The sequence below is a fragment of the Nothoprocta perdicaria genome, unplaced genomic scaffold (assembly GCF_003342845.1).
Source record: "Nothoprocta perdicaria isolate Ctin4 unplaced genomic scaffold, notPer1 scaffold_12, whole genome shotgun sequence".
NCBI classification, from domain to species: Eukaryota; Metazoa; Chordata; class Aves; order Tinamiformes; family Tinamidae; genus Nothoprocta; species Nothoprocta perdicaria.
Window position 1 is genome coordinate 1,934,029 of NW_020454316.1, and position 18,254 is coordinate 1,952,282.

The window sequence follows — 18,254 nt, forward strand, 5'->3', positions numbered from 1 at the left end:
CCAGCAGCTTGGTGGCGGCCTCMGCTGTCAGCTGGTGACAAACTGGTGGCCTCATCCAGACCGGCACCTGCTGTTGTCCGGATGGGAGAAATCCAAGACGAGCTCGGGCTGCAGATGCTGGATCCTCTTCCCAGGTGCACAAGCAGTCGGCTGAGACGGAGCAGCATCCAGAATTGCCTCTGCTCAGAGCTCCTGCCCTTCCCAGTGCTGGAATGCGCTCCTGGAATTGCCTTGGAGAGCCCAGGGCAAGGTYGGCTCCAGAGGGAGGGAATGGGAAAGCGGCTCCAACGCTGCTCTCGCCGGAGAGGCTCTCAGACGAGCAAGGGCAGCGCGAGTCCCCGCTTGGCGAGGCTGCCAGGGGAGAGCTCTGCCAGCGCTGCCAGCTCCTTACAAACTGGGCCAATCGCTTGCAAAATTATTCAGAGGAGAGAGCAGAGGACGGGGTGGGAGCCATGCTGCAGTGCAGCGGCCGCGGGGGAAACGTGTCCAGGGGTGAATTCGGATGGAGAAATGTGGCTGGGAATGGGAGCATCTCACAACAGCAAGCAGGTTTTTACGGAGCAATTTCAGCTTTAGATCTGAGAGGTTTATACAGGAAATGCACATGATCTATCTTCATATTTGCAAGGGTTAGAATGGGTAGGAGGAGTAGGCACCAATGGAGTGATGTGTGTGTGTGTGCGACTCCTAATTTCGACTGGACTCTCCAGTGGAGAGCGGAAAAAGCAGAACCTGGAGGCGGGAAACAGGGGACGAGTTTGGGTCACACCTAAGGAATGGCAGAGGGGGCTGTGTCCGAGGGGCAGGAAGCAGCCGGGCGCTCGGCTCGAGGAGCCCAGCGGCGCGGGACGAAAAGCACCATCCGGAGCCAAGCGGCACATCCAGGGTGGCGATCCTGCCTTGGAAAGGCATCCCCTCCATCCCTTGGGCCGCACGGAGGGCCACGGGGATGTCACGGGGCCACGGGGATGTCACGGGGCCATGGGGAGCTGCAGGCGGGCGCCGGGCGCTGCTCCCCTCCGTGCGCCCTCGCCGGCTGTGCCGGAGTCCCCGGGCGCAGGAGCCGCCGCTGCTCCGGTTCCCACCCGCGAGAGGGGCGGACAGGGCCGTTATTTTTAGCTTGGCTGCGCCGCGGGTGTCAAGTGAGCAGGCGGATCGTGTTCTCGCTGCAGGGGGTTCCCGGGAATTCCCTGGGGAAGCCCTAGGGAGCTCCACTTCGCTCCTGCAGCCGGCATAGCTGCTCGGATCCCAAGCAGGCACCTGCACGTGGCTTTGGACCCCATTCCTGGCAGCTCTGTCCCCTTTCCCTCGGCCTCTCCTTTCATTTCTTTGTCCCTCTGCTTTGTCGGAAAGGAGGGCATTGGCTCTGGGGGGAGAATTCGCCTTTTTTTCAGCCCAGAAAGCAGGCGACAAGCTGCGCTCTGCCGTGCACCACGCGGCCGGGGACGTGGCCTTTTCTTTGGCGGTTTCCCCCTCCCGGGTTTCTGAGGATCTTTATTTGGCTCGGTCACTCGAAGGAGGCCAGGCTGGCTCTGCACAGCCCCTCGGGCAGAAAATCCCTTTATTGGAGGGTGGCTGCCCTGAGCCCCCAGCCGCACCGGGGATCACAGCCTGTTCCCCCCTCTGAGCAGTGCGGGAGACCAGAGGATGGAGGGGGCCCTGCAGCACCCCCAATTTGGGGGTAAAAGCACCAGAAAGCTGCAGATCCTTGGGCAGTGACCTACATACATGAACCGCAGCCCCGGGTTCATTCTTCTTGTTTCTCGCGTTCATAAGTGAGCAGTTTCTCCCGGGATGGAGAAACGTGGATGTGATTCCCTCGTGCGCTGCGTGCAGGGCGCCCGTGCCCTCCCTTGCACCCTTTTCACCCGGCTTTCCACTCAAAACGCGCCTTTGTCCCCTGTCCTGTCCCCGTGTCATCCCGGCCAGGTCTCACAAGGTGGCAGTGTTATTGCTAGTCCGCCGGAACGACGGGCACAGCAAATGTCTCAGTTTGAAGTTTAGGTGCTGGCGGTGACACTTTGCAAGGCACGTTGGAAGAGGCGCCGTTTGCAGCGTCAGCAGCTGTGAGTCCCTTCGGAGAGGATGGAGAGGAGCAGGAACATCAGCCAGAAAGTGGCATCTGCCTGGGGGGAGCAAGGTCCTGTCTCCGTGCTGGGGGGATCCGTGTTGTTTGTATTCCTGGTTCTGCAAAGAGGCTCCCTGCATCCTGGGAGCTTCCTTATGTGTGGTGGTGGGAACACCCGCTGGGCGCTCGTGGACCTTGCTGGGCCTCCTTGAGAAACCTCCTTGCCTGGCCAGGCCGGTCCAGAAAGCACTTAGCTTGTCATGGGGAAATGTTTTGGGTGGAAACAATGCCAAGCTCTGCGCAGACCCCAGACCTTGTTGTCGTAGGGATCGACGGCACCGAGCCAGGACGGCGGTGCCCAAAGRCACGTTGCTGTGTGCCCTTGGGCACCGCGCATCTCCCATCCAGCAGTTTCGGCTCCCATCCAGCTCATTCCTCCAGTGGGAAACCAGCTTTGGTGACCTGGGAACAGGTGACGGCTCCATGCTGAGCCCACAAACTCGGGTCCAGCCCGAACCTGACACCGAACCCCAGCACGGAGCAGGATCCGAGGCTCCCGCTGCCCTCCAGTCCTCCCAGCACCGCTCGCCGTCGCTTCGTTGTTGCTGGGACGTTGGGTTTTGCTGCGCTCATTACCCACACGAGCAACGTGCAGTATTCGTGCACACCTTCTGCCAGCCTCGAAGCGGGGTTTAGAGCGATGATGTGAGCACTGGCTGTAAAACCAGAGCGAAGGGGACGGCGGCAGCTGCAGCGCAGGTAGGTGCTCTTCATCAGCTCCTTTGAACCAACCTGTTTTGCTGGCACTCCGCTAATACAGGTGCTTTTCCACGGTGTGTCAGTTAAGCAGTTGCTGGAGGATGCTAATGAAGCCAACTTCTCATCCGAGTCTGGTTTTGTTGAGTGCTTCGGAGCTTTCATTTGGGGATTCAAAGGCTTTTTTAGCGTTCATAGGATTGTGCAAGGGATGGGTATGGAAATGTGGCGGTAATATTTGTATTATCCTCTAACATAAAACACAAACAAAAGCCATGTTGTGTTTTAGCAGCTAAAATGACTTCTTTGTAAGTGCTGGGAGCTCGCACGGCGGGTTCCTGGTGCAATGGGGTGGCGGGATGGGAAGGAGTCGCGGGAAGCCCACACATGTCCTGGGAAGCCCAGCAGCTTCGGCCCTTCCTCTCGTGCTGCTGGGTCACACAGCTCGCTAAATCCAAGGGGTTCTAGGAGGGGGTTAGGGAAATGATGAGAAATGCTGTGTTTCGGGGAGAGATCGTCCCTCCCATCAGCCCTACCATGGGCTCACGCTTTGGCGTTGACAAGTTTTATTGGTTTAGAGTGCATTTGATAGCAACAACTTGGATTTTATAGCAACAACTTGGATTTTATTTACTGTAATGCCTTTTTTTTTTTTTTTTTAAGCAGATTGGTTTGGTCTCAGTTTGTTTTAAAAGCCTTATTCGCCTCTAATCCAAAATAATACTATCTCCACAGCTTTAATGTGATTAAATAAGGACAGCCCGTGACGCCACTGGGCTGTTCCGCTTCCCAGCAAATACTGGCTTTAGCACCAAGAAAGGCTCCTGGGGCCTGAGAGGAACATTTTGGTGATCTGATGTGGGCTCAACCCTCTGCTCTCCCCGGAGATCACTGCAATGCAAGGACTGGAGATTAGAGGGTGGTAAAGGAGAGACTTTTGCAGTCAGTGTTAGTCCATGGACCTCCTAGGCTAAGGAGGAAGTACCTGGGTGACATCTGCATGGCCCAGGCCKCCAACTTATCTGCTCAGCCACAACACCGAGCATTTCGGCTGCTGGCACCACCGCATCTCCATCGCTCCCCTCCATTCTCCATCCTTCTCCTTCTTCCTCCCCTTCATTGCTCTCCTCTTCCCACTGGTGCTGAGCATGCAAGAGAGATGCCCAAGGTCTAAGTGAAGACCCAAGAGCCATTAGTTCCTTGCATGATCTTGTGCCAGTCCCGTCACCTCATCATGTGATAAAACTGTTGGATAATCTCTTGCAAAGGGGTTTTGGGAAGGTGTTACAAGGATGAACCCATTTGGACACRGTGCTCCAGGTGCCAGGTGGAGGAGCACGTAGAAATGGCCTAGGAAAGGTAGAGGATGAATCCACCGAGCAGTGCAGAAGGCTGCAAAAGAGGGAAGGATTTTCTTGGAAAAATAATACAGCTACTTATTATTCTTATTGCTACTCCTCCTAATAGCAGAGTTCAATAAAAGAAGCAATGCACGGATAGAGGGAAGGCACAGGCCAAGCGCGCCGCTGGTGTGAGTAGTCCAGAGAGGGAGCCCACGGGGTCTCCTCTCACACAATATCTCCTCATGTAATTGTACGGCTCTTCAAACCCAGATTCATCCTACACTGTAAAAACTGTGCACACTGAAAYGGTTGTTTTTTGGTAATCCCTCCCCAAAAATGGTCCTTGTCTTGCACAAGCGATTGGAGGACAGCACGTGTGTCCTGCAAGATGTCCCTACCTGGACCCCAAGTCACCGTCTCTTGGCAGATGAGGAACACACAACTCGGATCCATCCAGGTGTCACAAGGCAGTATTATGGGATGCCTTCATGTCCCTGTTTGTCCTGTGGTGGCTCGTCTTGGAAGAGGGCTCGTAATTGCGGAGCGGCTCCTCTGTGTCCACAGTGTCATTAATAACTGCCAGCAGTAATGGGACGTGACGGCGGGGGAGGACAGCGGAGCCGTGTCCCTCGCTCCTGGAGCAGGCTTGCCCTTTGGCTAAATGATAGTCGCTTCCACAGCAATTAGTGCTTTTTGAGATGTATTTGATTAAATTAGATGTCCCTCTGCCGAAAGGAGAAATAATTAATCCACCAGTGACTTGAGCACCGGGAACTTTGTGGCTTTGCCGGGAGCTTTGAGAGACGTTTCTTAGGAGCCAAGGAAGGCAGGGCTTCCTTGGAAGTCCTCATCTCAGTGAATTCTGCTGCTCTTTGCTTGTCTGGGCTGCTTAAGCAGGGGTTTAATTTCCAAAGCTTAGTCTTAGTTTGCAATGAGGTGGATGGTGCCTTAGGCACTGAAGTGAAGCGTGCATCTAGTGTTGGGTTGAATGAAGACCACATCTCATGGTTGATGGGCCTGGGCATTGTTATGGTGCTTTTATTTATTTTTATTTCATTTTTTAACCTGGCATTTCCCTTTGGAGCATCACCTGGACCCCACGCTGCTCTCGGGCACCCATGGGAGACGTGTCCTGTGCCGGGGCACCGGCACCACCGCGACCAGCGCTCGGCCCACCCGCTTGCTGCTGATGAGGGAAGTATCCATGAAGTATAATTAAATTGAAAGCATATTTAAACTGTTCTCTGAGCACTACTTATGAAGGAGCAAGGATATTCAGAGCATATTAAACTGTCAAATTTAATAAATCTTAAGCAGCGTGGCCACAGGCCAACTCCAATGCATATTTTTTGCAGCGCCATTTAATTAAGAGTGAGTATTGTTCTTCAAGCTCATTCATTGCTCAGGCGAAACCGAGGGCGCAGCGAGAGCCGTGGCAAGGAGCCGCTTGGCTAGGTCAGGCCTGGCCACCCCTTCCTCCTTCCTTGGGTTTCGTTCTCCTTGGGTTCGCTCTCTGGGCTGGGAACTTTTGGCTGCTCAACCAGGTCCAGGGAGGTCGGTCGGAGCAGGGACAGCGCAGGGGCTCCTTTCGGAGTTCCCGTTGAGTATCCATGGAGGTGCCTGGGCCGTGTGATGGGTTTCCCAGTCCCTCTGCATCGGAGTAGCCCCCGGAATGATGCAGAAATGCTCGAGTGCATCGCCCCAGACACATTCTTTCTTGAGTACTACCGATTTTCTTGCTTCTCTTTGATTAAAAACTCATGAGAGCAGCAGTGTGAAGCCAGGAGAAACCTCCAGCACCCGGAGCCTCTCTAGCCATGGCCAAGACCAAGCGGCTGAAGGACAGCGTGAGCAGGTGACAGCCCAAAGAGCAGCCAAGTCTCCATCAGCTTCTTGCAGTTTTTGCATGCGAAGCAGCTGAGCCTTGAGCGACTTGGTGACACAGCAGAAGGATAGGGAAAAAAAGAGAAAGGGAGGGTGAAGGGAAGGGGAAAATTGTCACTTGGAGATGACAAGCGATTAGGAAGTGATGGGTAGATTGTCAAAAGCAATTAGGCGCAAGACGGAGCGCAGGGCGCCGCCAGCCCCGGGAAGCCGGGCAGGGTATATATAGACGGGAGAAGACGCCGCGTTTATAAACCCAAATGAGGCAACGGGGGAAATCCTTCGCTTGCAGTTAGTCACTTTTAATTGCGGCGATGTTTCCAGAATTACATGTTCCATTGCCAGTAACCTCCGCAGAACGCTGCAAAATGCTATTTTGAAAGCGTCTTCTCCACCCCCAAGCTCCCAGCCCGGCTTTCGGATGAGGCCTTGGAGCGGAGCATATGCTTCCCTGATTACGCTGCGGACTGGGTGTATTTCTGGCACCATTCAGTGTCAAAACACTCCGTATTTTTAGTCAAATTGCTCGGTAGACATGAGCTTCTTGCAAGGCACGGGAAAGCAGAGCTCCCCTGCAAGTATTCTTGGAATTCCTTGAAAGGGGATCGGGCTCCTGCTTTGGCTCTCACCGACATGACTCAGTTGCACTTGAATTAAAGAAAGGGGCAGCTTCAGAGCCAGGTAGTTGCTCTGAATGGAAAGATTTTCCATTTGGCGAGGACCAAAGGGTCCGGAGAGCCGTGTCCGGGCTCCGAGCGGGAGTGCAGATGCTCCTCGGTTCTCCCTACAGCTGGAGCAACAGGGAAAAGGAGCAAAGAACCAGATTAAAGCAGTCGAAAGGGCAGATAAGGGAGCTGCAGAGCGGGAGAGACGGAGTCCTTCCCTSCGGAGGACAACGGTGATAACGCAGGGGCAGGAGACGGACTCAGTAACTCGGGAAGCATCAGCTGGGGTGCCCGGCGCAGCTCCGTGGGGAAGATCGGCGGCTTCTCCCGTGTTTTCCAGCCGTGGGGGATCTGTTTAGTCAACATGCAAAGCAGCCTGGGACTGCAGGGCCCTGCGAAACACTCCGCTTTTGTTGCTGCAAAACAACAGTTGGGAAAAAATGCAAAAACAGAATAAATCATGAGGCGGATCAAGGCAGGGGTGGGAGGCTTTCATGTGCTCGCTGCGACGTTGTCCCTCACTATTAACATTTCATGGCGCTCGCGTTCACTTTGGAATCCGCGAGACAAGGAAGCCACACGGAAGGTGCTGAGAGAGCTAATGCAGGCGAGCGCTGTTAATTATTAATATTAATAGTTCCAAGGAGCTTGTGGTAACTTTGGAGGAGGCTGCGCTGCCTGTAGATGCGCCCGAACGGGGTCCTGCTCTGCTGCACGGGGCTGCATCGGGCCTGGGTAATCCTGGCCAAACACAGGATTTGTCATGCATTAAAATAAATTAATATAAATATAAATATAAATATAAATATAAATATAAATATAAATATAAATATAAATATAAATATAAATATAAATATAAATATAAATATAAATATAAATATAAATATAAATATAAATATAAATATAAATATATATTTCTCCTTAGCAAGCCCTCCCTGTGTCTGTTGATGGCTGAGCTGGAGCAAATTGGCCTCTGCTGCCATGGGGCAGCATGAGGTTTTGGCGCCTTGGCAGCACTTAGGGACCCCGTTTGTGTCACCCGCTGAAGCAAAGGGGCCGGGGTGACACTGTCCTGCTCTCTGTGCAATAAACCCAGCSTGGCAGCTCTGCATCCCCTCTGAAGGGGAGCAATCCATGGGCCTTCCCAATGACCCTGGCCCRGGACACGGCTCCAAACTCAGGGCAGCTGCCCCATCCCACGACCACCCTTGCAGCCAGCCCTTCTCCTCAAAGCGGTGTTTCTTTGAGAAAACAGCCTCATTTTCGCTTTATTTGCACACTGGTGTCATTTGGCATCTGCAAAGGTTCGCTCGGGAAAGAGGCAGCGCCGTTACAAGCTCCATGTGCTTTTATTGCAGCGCATTAGAGCATCAGCGAGCGAGAACTTATTCCGGGTGCACTTGACTGCACGGCAGCGTGCAATAAGCTCGCAATGCATTTGCAGCCATCACTGCTGATAATCACCGAGCACATGTTCATAAAGCACCTCCCAACAGGACCCTGCTTGGGSGTGTTTTATTGGAGCAACACACAGGCTGGAGACAAAAACAAGCTGCAGCAGCACTGCTGACACCAATGCAAGCTTTAATACAGGGAAATTAGGTGTTGCTTGTGTCACTGTGCTGCAAACCTGTAGGTAATGAACTTTGGGGTCACCTGGGGCTTTCTTGGTGRTGCTGTTCTCCAGGTGAGAGCAATCCAGGAAATCTGGGCGGAATCTCCATGAAATCTGGGTCTGCTTATCCATAGCCCTGGTGTAGGGAGCACCACTTTGCCTGGTCTGGCTGTCTGCTGGTCTGAGCTTTGGCATCGTGTGCTTTTGCTGCAAGCCCTGACTTCTTGGGCCAAGTCCTGGTTCAGGTGTGTGCATTTTCAGGCATTATTTTGGGGTAAATTGCTGATGTTTCAGTGCTGATGGTACCTTGCTCTTGCGTGTTGTTTATCATCTGCTGGTTAYGGGGTGTCTGGAGAGAAGTGGGGCTTTGTTTGCCCCCGATGCTGGGGAAAGCGAGTTGGCTGTGGGCACCTGACCTTTTTCACCAGATAGATACAAGCTCTAGGGCTGCACGGACAGGGTTATGCCCACAGTTCTGAGTTTGCAAAAGCCTAAATTGACAGAAATTAGGGTCCTTCCTGCAGTGAAGGAAGAGCAGAGGTGAAAGTAACTGGAGTTTGGTTCTTGTGCTTTGTCCCAGCATCGTCCCACCTTGTTGAGACCCTAGGGTCGAGCTCCTCATCCTTGCGTCCAGACATGGGGCTGGGCTGCAAACGTCGCTGTCTGTTGTATAGCCCAGAGTTGTTAAAGTTCAGGATTCTGTGTTTATATAAGAAAAGAAGCAAATAAATTGGCAGCAGCTTGATCTTTGCGGGGAGATCAAAGGCCGTGGTGGGTGGCTCTGCTTGAACGGAGCAGCGAGCGCCGCCGAAAGCAGCGGCTCTCGGTGGGCAGTTAATCACGGCAGCAGTACCTGACAGTCACAGCACTTGTTTCACTCCTTTATTCTCATTATTCGTTGCCTGGGAAGCCGAAAAGGGGAGAGGGCAGGTGGGGATGCAGCGGGTCGCATCCTGCACTGCCCCAGGGCTGGTGAGGATGGAGCAGCTCCGCAAGAGAGTGAGTTGGGGTGTTGAGCTCCCCAAACTGGGATGTGTGGGGCAGCACAGCAGTGYTGGCCATCGGCAAAAAGAGTCTCTGCTGGAGCCCCTTGGTCTGAGTACATTGGGGCAGAAACTGGCTGCACCAAGTGGGTTTTGGTGCCCCCAGGCCGTGTGCTGTGTGTGAGCAGGCGGATTCAGTTCCCTCCRCAATACTTGGGAATAACAACGTTATTATAGCGCGTGCAATGCCGCGGGCTTCCCCGGATCCCACGGCCGTCCCCTCCTCTCCCTCGCTGGGCTGGGCTCGCCCTGCATTTAGGGCCGCGCGGCTCCGGGAGCGCCGGGCCGGGGCTCGGGCAGGAATGGGCGCGAGGACGGTGGGCGCTAAGTGCTTTGCTGGCCCAGGGCCAGGGCGGCCGCGATTCCTGCATGCGCAGCACCGCGCAGCGAGCCCTGAGAACAACGGTCTGACCCGTTTGGTGCAGAGGCCACCGGACGCCTGGGCCCCTCTTCCCACCAACCCGGGCACCTGTGGAAACGGCAGCGCTCAGAAAACTCCCACATTTGGCGGCGCCACCAATTTACTCTGAATAGCTCGGAAGAGAGGAGTAATGAATTTCAGCTGTTTACCTCTTCAAAAAAGCTCGTTTGTGTTTAGACATAATTATCCAGCCACTTCTAAGAAAGGCACCATTGATTGTRGAGCACAATTAGCATTTGGTTGCGTCGGCTCCAACAGCCACCCTGACGGCACGAGAGCTCTTCGGAGGCATGAACTCCCTTGCAACCTAAACTGCAAATGTGTTTGGCTTTTCCTTTAATTTTCACGTGCGGGGTGCAGCTCCAATAACTTTATCTCAGGCTTTGCAAGTCCTTTTGCTTGTTGTTACCCAATCCCTCGCTTTGGATCTGAACTCCCCGGCCTTTATTCCTTTGAATATGTGTTAGAATAGATCTTGGTTTCATTCTGTGCGGGATGAGAAGCAGTTTTACCYGCTGGCCGGGAGCGGGAGAGGGATGGGGCCGTTGCCGGGGGGAGCGGAGCCGCCTCCGAGTGCTCGGGGCTGCTCCGTGCGGAGGGTCCGGAGGGGAGWTGGGCTCTAAAGGACAAAGACCCCGGGGAAGGAAGAACCTGTTGGGGCCTGAGGGGCTCGTGCCCTAAGCAGCCTCCCGGCGTAYGGGGCTTGCGCTGCCAGGCTGGAGACACAGCACCAAAACCCAGCAATTGTGCCCCAAAAGCAAGATCCATGAAACTGGAAGCATTTTTTTTTTTTGGTAGAAAAAGTCCTAATTTGTGATGGCCTGAGGACTTGGCTCTGCATYGCCCTGGATTCCCAGCTGCTTGTGCTGCAGCCAGTTGCTCCACAGCAAAGTCTGGGTTTGCTGCGATGCTCCGGTGCTGTCAGCSCCAATCTGGGGGTTGTTCCGTGGTGGATGGTGGGCACGGAGCCACCCTGGGGAAGAGGAAGGAGAACTCGACCACGGTGCTGCAGCCGGGCTGGGGTCTGAGCTCGCTCGAGCGTCACTCTGAGCTGCCCCTCGAATCAAAGCTGCCTAAATGATTCCTAAATAATTGCTTCCATTCATCAGAAGAACGAGCCCTGGCTCCAAGCGTAACATGGAGTGTTAGGTTGGGGATTTTATTTTATTTTATTTTTCCCTTTTCTTTGATTTTTGCCTTCAGGAAGAATCCCACCTTTGATCTCCCTGTGACACTTCCCTCTAACCAAGAGGGTCGGTCCATGAAGCTGCAGTCTAGASATGTGGGAATGTTTCACCTGCCCGTGACGGATGTTTCTGCTTGTGCAGATCTGTCCCAGTGCTCCTAGAGCTGGGCTCCAGCACAGGGTGGGCAGCTYGCTGGGACCTCTGCTAGGCCCCAAGGAGGGTCTTGCACCGCGGAGCCGCCCTCCTCAGCCTGGGCTGGGGTGACTCTCCTCCTCTCATCACACTTTGCGTCCCACACGCATCCCTGATCTTCACCCTCCTGGTAGCGTTTCCCTTTGCTCATTCTGCTCCATAGGGTGACCAAGGACCCCCATTCCATCCCTCTGCCCCCTTCCATGCTGATTGCGCCCATCTGCAAAACGGCATTTTTCTTGCCCACCACACGGCGCTTCTTCAAAGTCTAATTGTTTTCTTTTTCTTATRATTGGTTTTCCCCTGGCTGGCTGTATGACCCGGAGAAAGCCAAGTTGTCATTTTGCTTCATTCCCGTCCCTCCAGCTGACTTCAGCTTCCCCGGGGAGCTGGCTGGAGCCGCGTGGCCACGCTCACACGCAGGGGATGGGGGTGCCAAGGTGGTGGAATCCCATGGGAATTGTCCTGCTGCCATGTCTCTCCCCACATTCCCGTCTCCTCCAAGTCGCCATCCCCTCACTCTGCTGCTCTCTTTTAATCCCGTTGTTCCTGTGCTTAATTCCTGGGGGATTTTTTTTTATCCCAATATTGCCACTAGTCCATATTTTCTAGCAATGGGATGCATTTGTACCCGGATTCAGGATAATCCCATCTTAAAGGCGGCTCCGCGGCCGGAATGCTGCTCGGGGCCGGTGTCTGCGGCGGCCGGGGGCAGATCCTGCACCTCTTCTGCTTTCCCCATTCGTAAGCAAACACACCCGAACGAGCCAGTGCAGCAGGGGACTAAAAATAACTTTAATCAATCAACTTTTTTAAAAATAAGAATGTTCCTGAAAATGATGCCAGCGCTGCCTCTCGGGAATTTTATTCTGACTCATTTTCCTGCAGTTCTTTCTTCTCCCTTCTTTGCTTTTCTCCTTTTCTGCTCCTCTTTGTCATGTTAGCCTGTTTCTCATTGCCGGCAGGTTGAGGTGACTCTGGTCGCCTCCCGGTCACCTTGCTCATAGCTCATGGGAATCTGCGGTTCCCTCTGCCCCTGGTTCCTGGGGGAATCCAGGCCCCTCTCCCATCTAGACTTCCAACGGGAATGCGAGGCTGGGATTTTTCCAAGGGGGCAGAGGGGATGGATGTGGTTGAGCCCTGCCCTTCGCTGAGAAGGGTTCACCCAGCTCCCTCCCTGCAATCCCCGTCTCTCCAACGTGTGTATGCGGATATATGTCTATATATACACACCTATATGTGTGGGGGTATATTTAGTGCATTAGTCACTTCTCCGACTATAAAAACTGAAACTTCAGTTGGCTGCAGCTCCTGTAAACATATGTCCTCCTTGTAACTATAACTTGGCTTTTATTATCCCGCCTTCCTCCTGCGAGCGCCGCGTGGGGCGTACGGCTGGGAGAGCGGCAATAACAGCCTTAGTGCCACATCCGAGCAGCCAAAATAAGGGGCTCAGTCTCCCAAATCCCRCAGGGAAGTTTAAAAGCAGCTCAGACTGATTCAGCACGAGGACTTGGCCCTTTTAGCAGCTTGTCTGGGGCGCATCTGGGCGTGGGACGGCMGCAGGGCAGTTTGCAACGCGGCCCCACCGTTTTCAGTGGGTTTCTTGCCCAAATATTTTTGGAAACCCGGTGATGGATGGGAGGGATGATCCCCGTGAAAAGGGCAGAGAGGGGGCTCATTTGCACTGAGCGCGTCGGAGCCTTCGGCCTCATTAGCTTCGCTGGGGTTTTCTGTGCTCGTTCTTTGGGCTGGGGAAATGACTGGTGCAAAGTGCAGAGAGAAGAAAGACGAAGAACAGTGCTACGGACGTGGCTGCGCACCGTGAACCTGCACAGTTTAAAAACAGACATTGAAAGTCTAGCATGCCAACCAGGAAAGCATTATTTTTTTTGTCTTGCATGCTCTGCATTTCAGAATTTTAAGGAAAATATTRGACTGCTAGCAGCAGCCCAAGAAGTGCCCTTATCGCAGTGCACGGCAGCACAAGGGTCTGAAAGTCCGGTGGCAACGGGAACTATCCGTGTCGTGGCCGCAACACGTGGAACAGGGCTCCGCGCTGCATCAGTGCTGCTGATTTTGCACTTCTTTCCGTGACAGCAACGAGAGGATTCTGGGGATAAGAGCCAGGGGGGCGATTCGGAGGCTCTGATTTGTGTAATTAAGCAGAATAGCTCTTTTCTTCTGCCTGCAGCTTTCCACGTCCTAATGCAAGATGCCGTCATCCCTGGCCCTGCCGGTTGTGCTGTTGGCTCCGCTTTGCTTTCCCTTTATATCTGTGGTTGTGACGTGGAGCCTGATCCGGCCGCCTTAGCTCCTTGAGACTTAGGCACCGGGGAAGGAGATAAGATGAGTTTGGCAGCTGCTGTAGTGACTTGGGAGGGAATGAGGAGGACAAGCTCCGGGAGCGAGGAGCTGGAGAGACCTGGAGAGCCCACCCAGGCCTGGTGGGACTCRGTGGTGCTCCAATCCATTCATCTTTGGCTTGATTTCCTTTTCGTGGTAGCAAAAGAGCGAGTGCTAAGGGATGTTCTGGGTGACTCCGTGGTGAAAGCCCTGGAGATCTGGAAAGGCAGTGGCTCCAAGGGCAGGACAGGGACTGCTRGGCTCTCTGCTGCTCCCGTGCATGGGTGCAATGCAGCAGTGAGTGATGGCTCATGGCTTCAGGTGGAAACACAGCAATGGATGGGCCTCTTGGTGCTTCCCGAACTTTGGTTCTCTGTAGGAAATGAAAAGCAGCCTTCCTCCCTTGATCTCACCAGGAGTTCCCTTTCCAAGGCCCTTTCCATCAATTACTAAAAATTCAAGTCTGAGCATCCCTTGGATGTTTGGGGGTGGTTTCTTTGTTGCTCATGCCATCAGTGAAGCTCCTTTGCCAGGTGAATCGCGGGTGTCTTGGCTTTGGCGCCCCGAGGCGATGGCCAAGCGTGTGCTCTCCTTAACGGGCTCTCCTCACGTGGTTCGAGCACGTCAGCATGCTGGTCATCCTGCTGAACTGCGTCACCCTGGGCATGTTCCAGCCCTGCGAGGACGTGGAGTGCCAGTCGGAGCGCTGCACCATCCTGGAGGTAAGGGCACGAGCGCCGCGGGACACGAGCGCCGCCTCGGGCCGACCCGGACCTGCCCGGCAAGGTCCAAGGTTGGAGCTCCATGATGGACACTGGATGGTGTCTCCTGCTCCGCTGCAGCGCAGTTCGTGTGGTCAAGCCCTGGTGGCTTTGTCCTCTCTAGAAGAAGGTAAAACACGGGACAGGTCCCTGCTTGAGGCCCTCAGCACAGCCAAGGAGCAGGAGCAGCAGATCTGGGGGATGTCTCCAAGCACAAACATCCCTCCCCGATGGCAATGCCCAAGCTGTTGGCTTGGTGGCACTGCGGCACCCCGGCTTCCTTTGGAGCCTTCCTAGCCACGTGCTGCTTTACCCATTGAGCTCTACAGCATTCAAGGAGGGCCCCCGGGTCCTCCCAACCAAGCTCTCCTGCCCCTTTCAAGCCTTGGTCCAGACTTGTCTGCAAATCCCCAAGTTGCCGGATTGGGCACCAAAACCTCCATCAATCCAAAGGGATCCATTAAATGCAGAGCCCAGGAAACCACACAAATAGGGACACACCACAGGGCTTGTCAAGGAATAAACGTTTGGAGAAACTCTTGTATAAGAGTGTCTAGCACAGGAATTTCTCCAAGGGTCAGGTGAAACAACCTCCACGCGTCTGCAGTTTATTCCATGTATTCACCCACATGGAACTCCGTTTGGAGGATGCCTGTCCCTGCAAAGCRTTCAGGCCAACAAAGGGAATCCTGCCTGGACGAGGAGGTGACGTTAATAAAGGTTTGCTATTTGGTATGGGTTTTTTTTTTTTTTTTATGACAATGTAATTTAATCAGGTYGCAATCACAGAGCTTGCAAAACATGCAGAGGTCTGTTCTCCCTCAAATAAACAAGTGTAGAATCTGCAAGGAGCCCAGGCATTGCATTTAGATTCTAATAACTGCTGAATGATTACAACATATTGAGCATATTTGTAAAAAAGCAAAGTGTTATCCTGAAGGGTTTGCAGGCAGAAAAGGGCCATGAGCAAAACCGTGTTTATCCATCACCCTGTCGCAGCTTGCAGGAGGAAACAGAAGCCAGAACATGAGGGAGAGAAACCTGAACTTCTCTGTGGAGGCGTTCAGATGCCAATTATTAAATGAACTGAAATAATGAAGCAAACCTTCAGTGCAGGTTATCCAGGGGAGTGTTGATGATGAGGCCAACAGCTAGGTGGGAAGGTCCTCGTGCCCAGCCCCATGGAGGTGCATGGATGCACAGTGGGATCGTGGCTCCTGCTTGGAGATTCTGTTAAATTTACCATTAATCCTTTCAGGCCTCAAAAAGCAAGTGCCAGAGACACAATCCCAGAGCGCGTGAGCGCTGGGCRAGTGGTTTGGAGAGTTGTTCCGTGTTCCATCCTTGCTGCGGATGGCTCCTGGGCGCTGGCAGAGGCTCCCGCGGGATGTGCCCATGCCCTTGCAGCGGGAGCGCTCCCGTCCCCGCCGCCCCTCTCCCGGAGGACACAGCAGAACTGACTGCAATAATCTCTTACTGGTCTCCAGGCATTTGACGACTTCATTTTCGCTTTCTTTGCGGTGGAGATGGTCATCAAGATGGTGGCTCTGGGCATCTTCGGGCAGAAGTGCTACCTTGGAGATACGTGGAACCGCCTGGACTTCTTCATCGTGATGGCRGGGTCAGTAACCAAACCTCATAAACTTGTTGTTCATGGTGAAAACTAGAAAACCCCAGAGAACCGAATCCCCGGTTTGTCCCAGCTGGTTTTCCTAATGTCTCGCTCAATCAAATCAAATTCTCACTGGTTTAAGCCTCTGGCAAGGACCCTGGTTATGGGAAGAGGTGTGAATGTCACTGCCAAGAGTATGGGAGAGGCAGAAAACCAGGAGAGGGGCAAACACGGGATCAAAGAAATTGCTTGTGCCTGAGCTCCTGTCTGTTTTAATAGCGAGTAGTGTACTTAGCAGCCGGCACTAAGGGATTTAATTAAAGTGAGCTCTTCGATTTGGCAGGAAAGCGGCTGTTCTCTGCAGACCCGACAGCTGTTGTGGCATCACTGGAGCAGAGCAGAAAGGCAGAACTTAGCCAAACGGGCAACCCAGCCCCAAAAGCTGGTGCCGGGAGATAGAAATCCCAGCGGGAATAAGTGGCAAGCAGTTGGCCATCAGCTGCCATGACCAATCCTCCTAAATGGCAAGCGCCTGCAAATTTCTCCTGTGAATTTGTGGGTTACGTTTTAACATCATCTCCCACAGCTGCTTGTTTCTGTAGGAGCTGTTAACAAACAGGTTTAACTCATTTGCTGAATCACCCCAGGAAGATTTGGGTTCTGCTGCTGCCAGCTTCCCCACGCCCATAGGGAAAGCAGAGCGAATGGCAGGCTGAAGTCTTGAAAAGTCTTCTCCATAAACAAATAGCTTTTAGAAACCCAACCTCTTTTACCCGCTTGGCACACCAGAGGAAAGGATAGGCTGGTTTAATTGTGAAGCACTGCCTTATTTCTGAATTCATTGGTTTATGGCATGGCCTGTCTGGGGTTAATTAGGACTTTCCTGTAATACATTGCGGGTATTTTTACCCTTGTGTTAGTGAGGGTCTTGACTCCGTTAATAGAGGAGCTTTGTTTTGCTCCGTGTCTGGAATACAATTAGGAATGGCCTTGCAGCTTTGAATAAAACACGAGCTATCCCGAGCAGAGCTTCCTTGGAACCACGCGTGCTTCCGGGTGGCAGGAACAGCAGGAGCAATAAAAGCCACCAGGTTTTCTTCTCCAGAGCTGCTGCAGCGCTGGAAGCTGCGCCGGCGGCTCTGCTTTCCCTGGGAACCTCAGGATCAGGAATCTGGCATTCGCAACCAAAGGGGCTGGCGGTTTCCCCGCGCCGATCCTGCAGGATGGGCTCTCCTGATGGATAAGCAGAGCTTCCCAGTGGCATCAGCTAGAGCTTCGCAGCAAAGCTCTACGATGAAATATCACACGCAGATGCAGAAACCGAGTCCTTGGCTCCTCCTTCAAAGACAGATTCTGGCACTGGGATCTTTAGCTCCCTTAGACCTGGGCTGGCCGGACAGTTGGCCGCTGAGTCAGTTTGGTAGCTTTCCAGGCCATTTCCAAGCCTCCATGACAAGGATGCATTGGAGAACAATGACGAGAGCAGAAACGCCATGAAACCCTGCAGGAAGCCGCCGTGCCCGTGCGCTGGCACTGGTGCTGCAGGTGGAAAGTGGGACAAACCCTTTTGCTGGCTGCTCCCAACCCTCTCCAGCAGATTTTGGGATGTGGAAGCCATGCCCGTGGTGGGATTGCCTCCAGCAAGAGAGGCTGCTTTGGAGCTGGGGTGGCCAGTGGGCAACGCTGGTAAAGGGCAGGGAGGTGCATGGATGGGCTGGGACTATTGCCTCTTCCCTCACCACTGTTCCTAAAACCAGAGATGCTTTCAGCAGCCAGCAAACTGCTGGAGTGACTCGATTGCTTTCCTCGAGCCAGTGAGTGAATGCAGTGAAGTTCATATAGGAAGAGAAACAAGGGATCTGCAGCACTGCCCGCTTTGGTCATCCCRTTTGGTCTCCTCAAATAAGCTGCTTTGGCCTCCTAGGAAATGTACCAAAGAAAACTGAGGGTAAGCAGGGAAACTACGAAATAAACACATCTTCTGCCTTCAGCAACAGATTGCCTCTGAAGTTTGTTCCAGCACTGAAAGCCCTTTCGTATTCTGCTTGCCTAAGAAATGTACCCTGGAAAATTTCAGAGCGAATGGAGCTTCCAGCCTTGCAGCCTGACCAGCAGCCAAGTGGAAAGCAGTTCCCAAGCATCAGAAATGTTATCCACAAGAGCGGAAACCAGGGAGGCTGCCTGTGCATCCAGTCCCTGGAGACGTTGCAGGCCCGTGCGACTTGCTTTGGACATCCTCAACTTGACAGCTCGAGGAAAGGAAGCCGCTCGTGGTAGAAGACATTGCAAAAGCTCGTGCCTGTTTTGTTCTTCTTGTTGTTGTTTTGATTTGTTTTTCCCACGTGCAGAGGCTTTGGGGAA

General features: G+C 53.5%; 1 protein-coding gene across 1 annotated transcript in view; it reads left to right on the forward strand.

Annotated features, from left to right (window-relative positions):
* Positions 1–14,122: 14,122 nt before the first annotated feature.
* Positions 14,123–18,254, forward strand: part of CACNA1H (calcium voltage-gated channel subunit alpha1 H) — a 103,118-nt gene continuing 98,986 nt past the window's right edge. The window contains exons 1-2 of the mRNA XM_026053940.1: positions 14,123–14,242; positions 15,769–15,902. Of these exons, the coding sequence (XP_025909725.1) occupies positions 14,150–14,242; positions 15,769–15,902 (227 nt within the window). The 5' untranslated portion in view covers positions 14,123–14,149. The remainder of the gene's footprint in view (positions 14,243–15,768; positions 15,903–18,254) is intronic.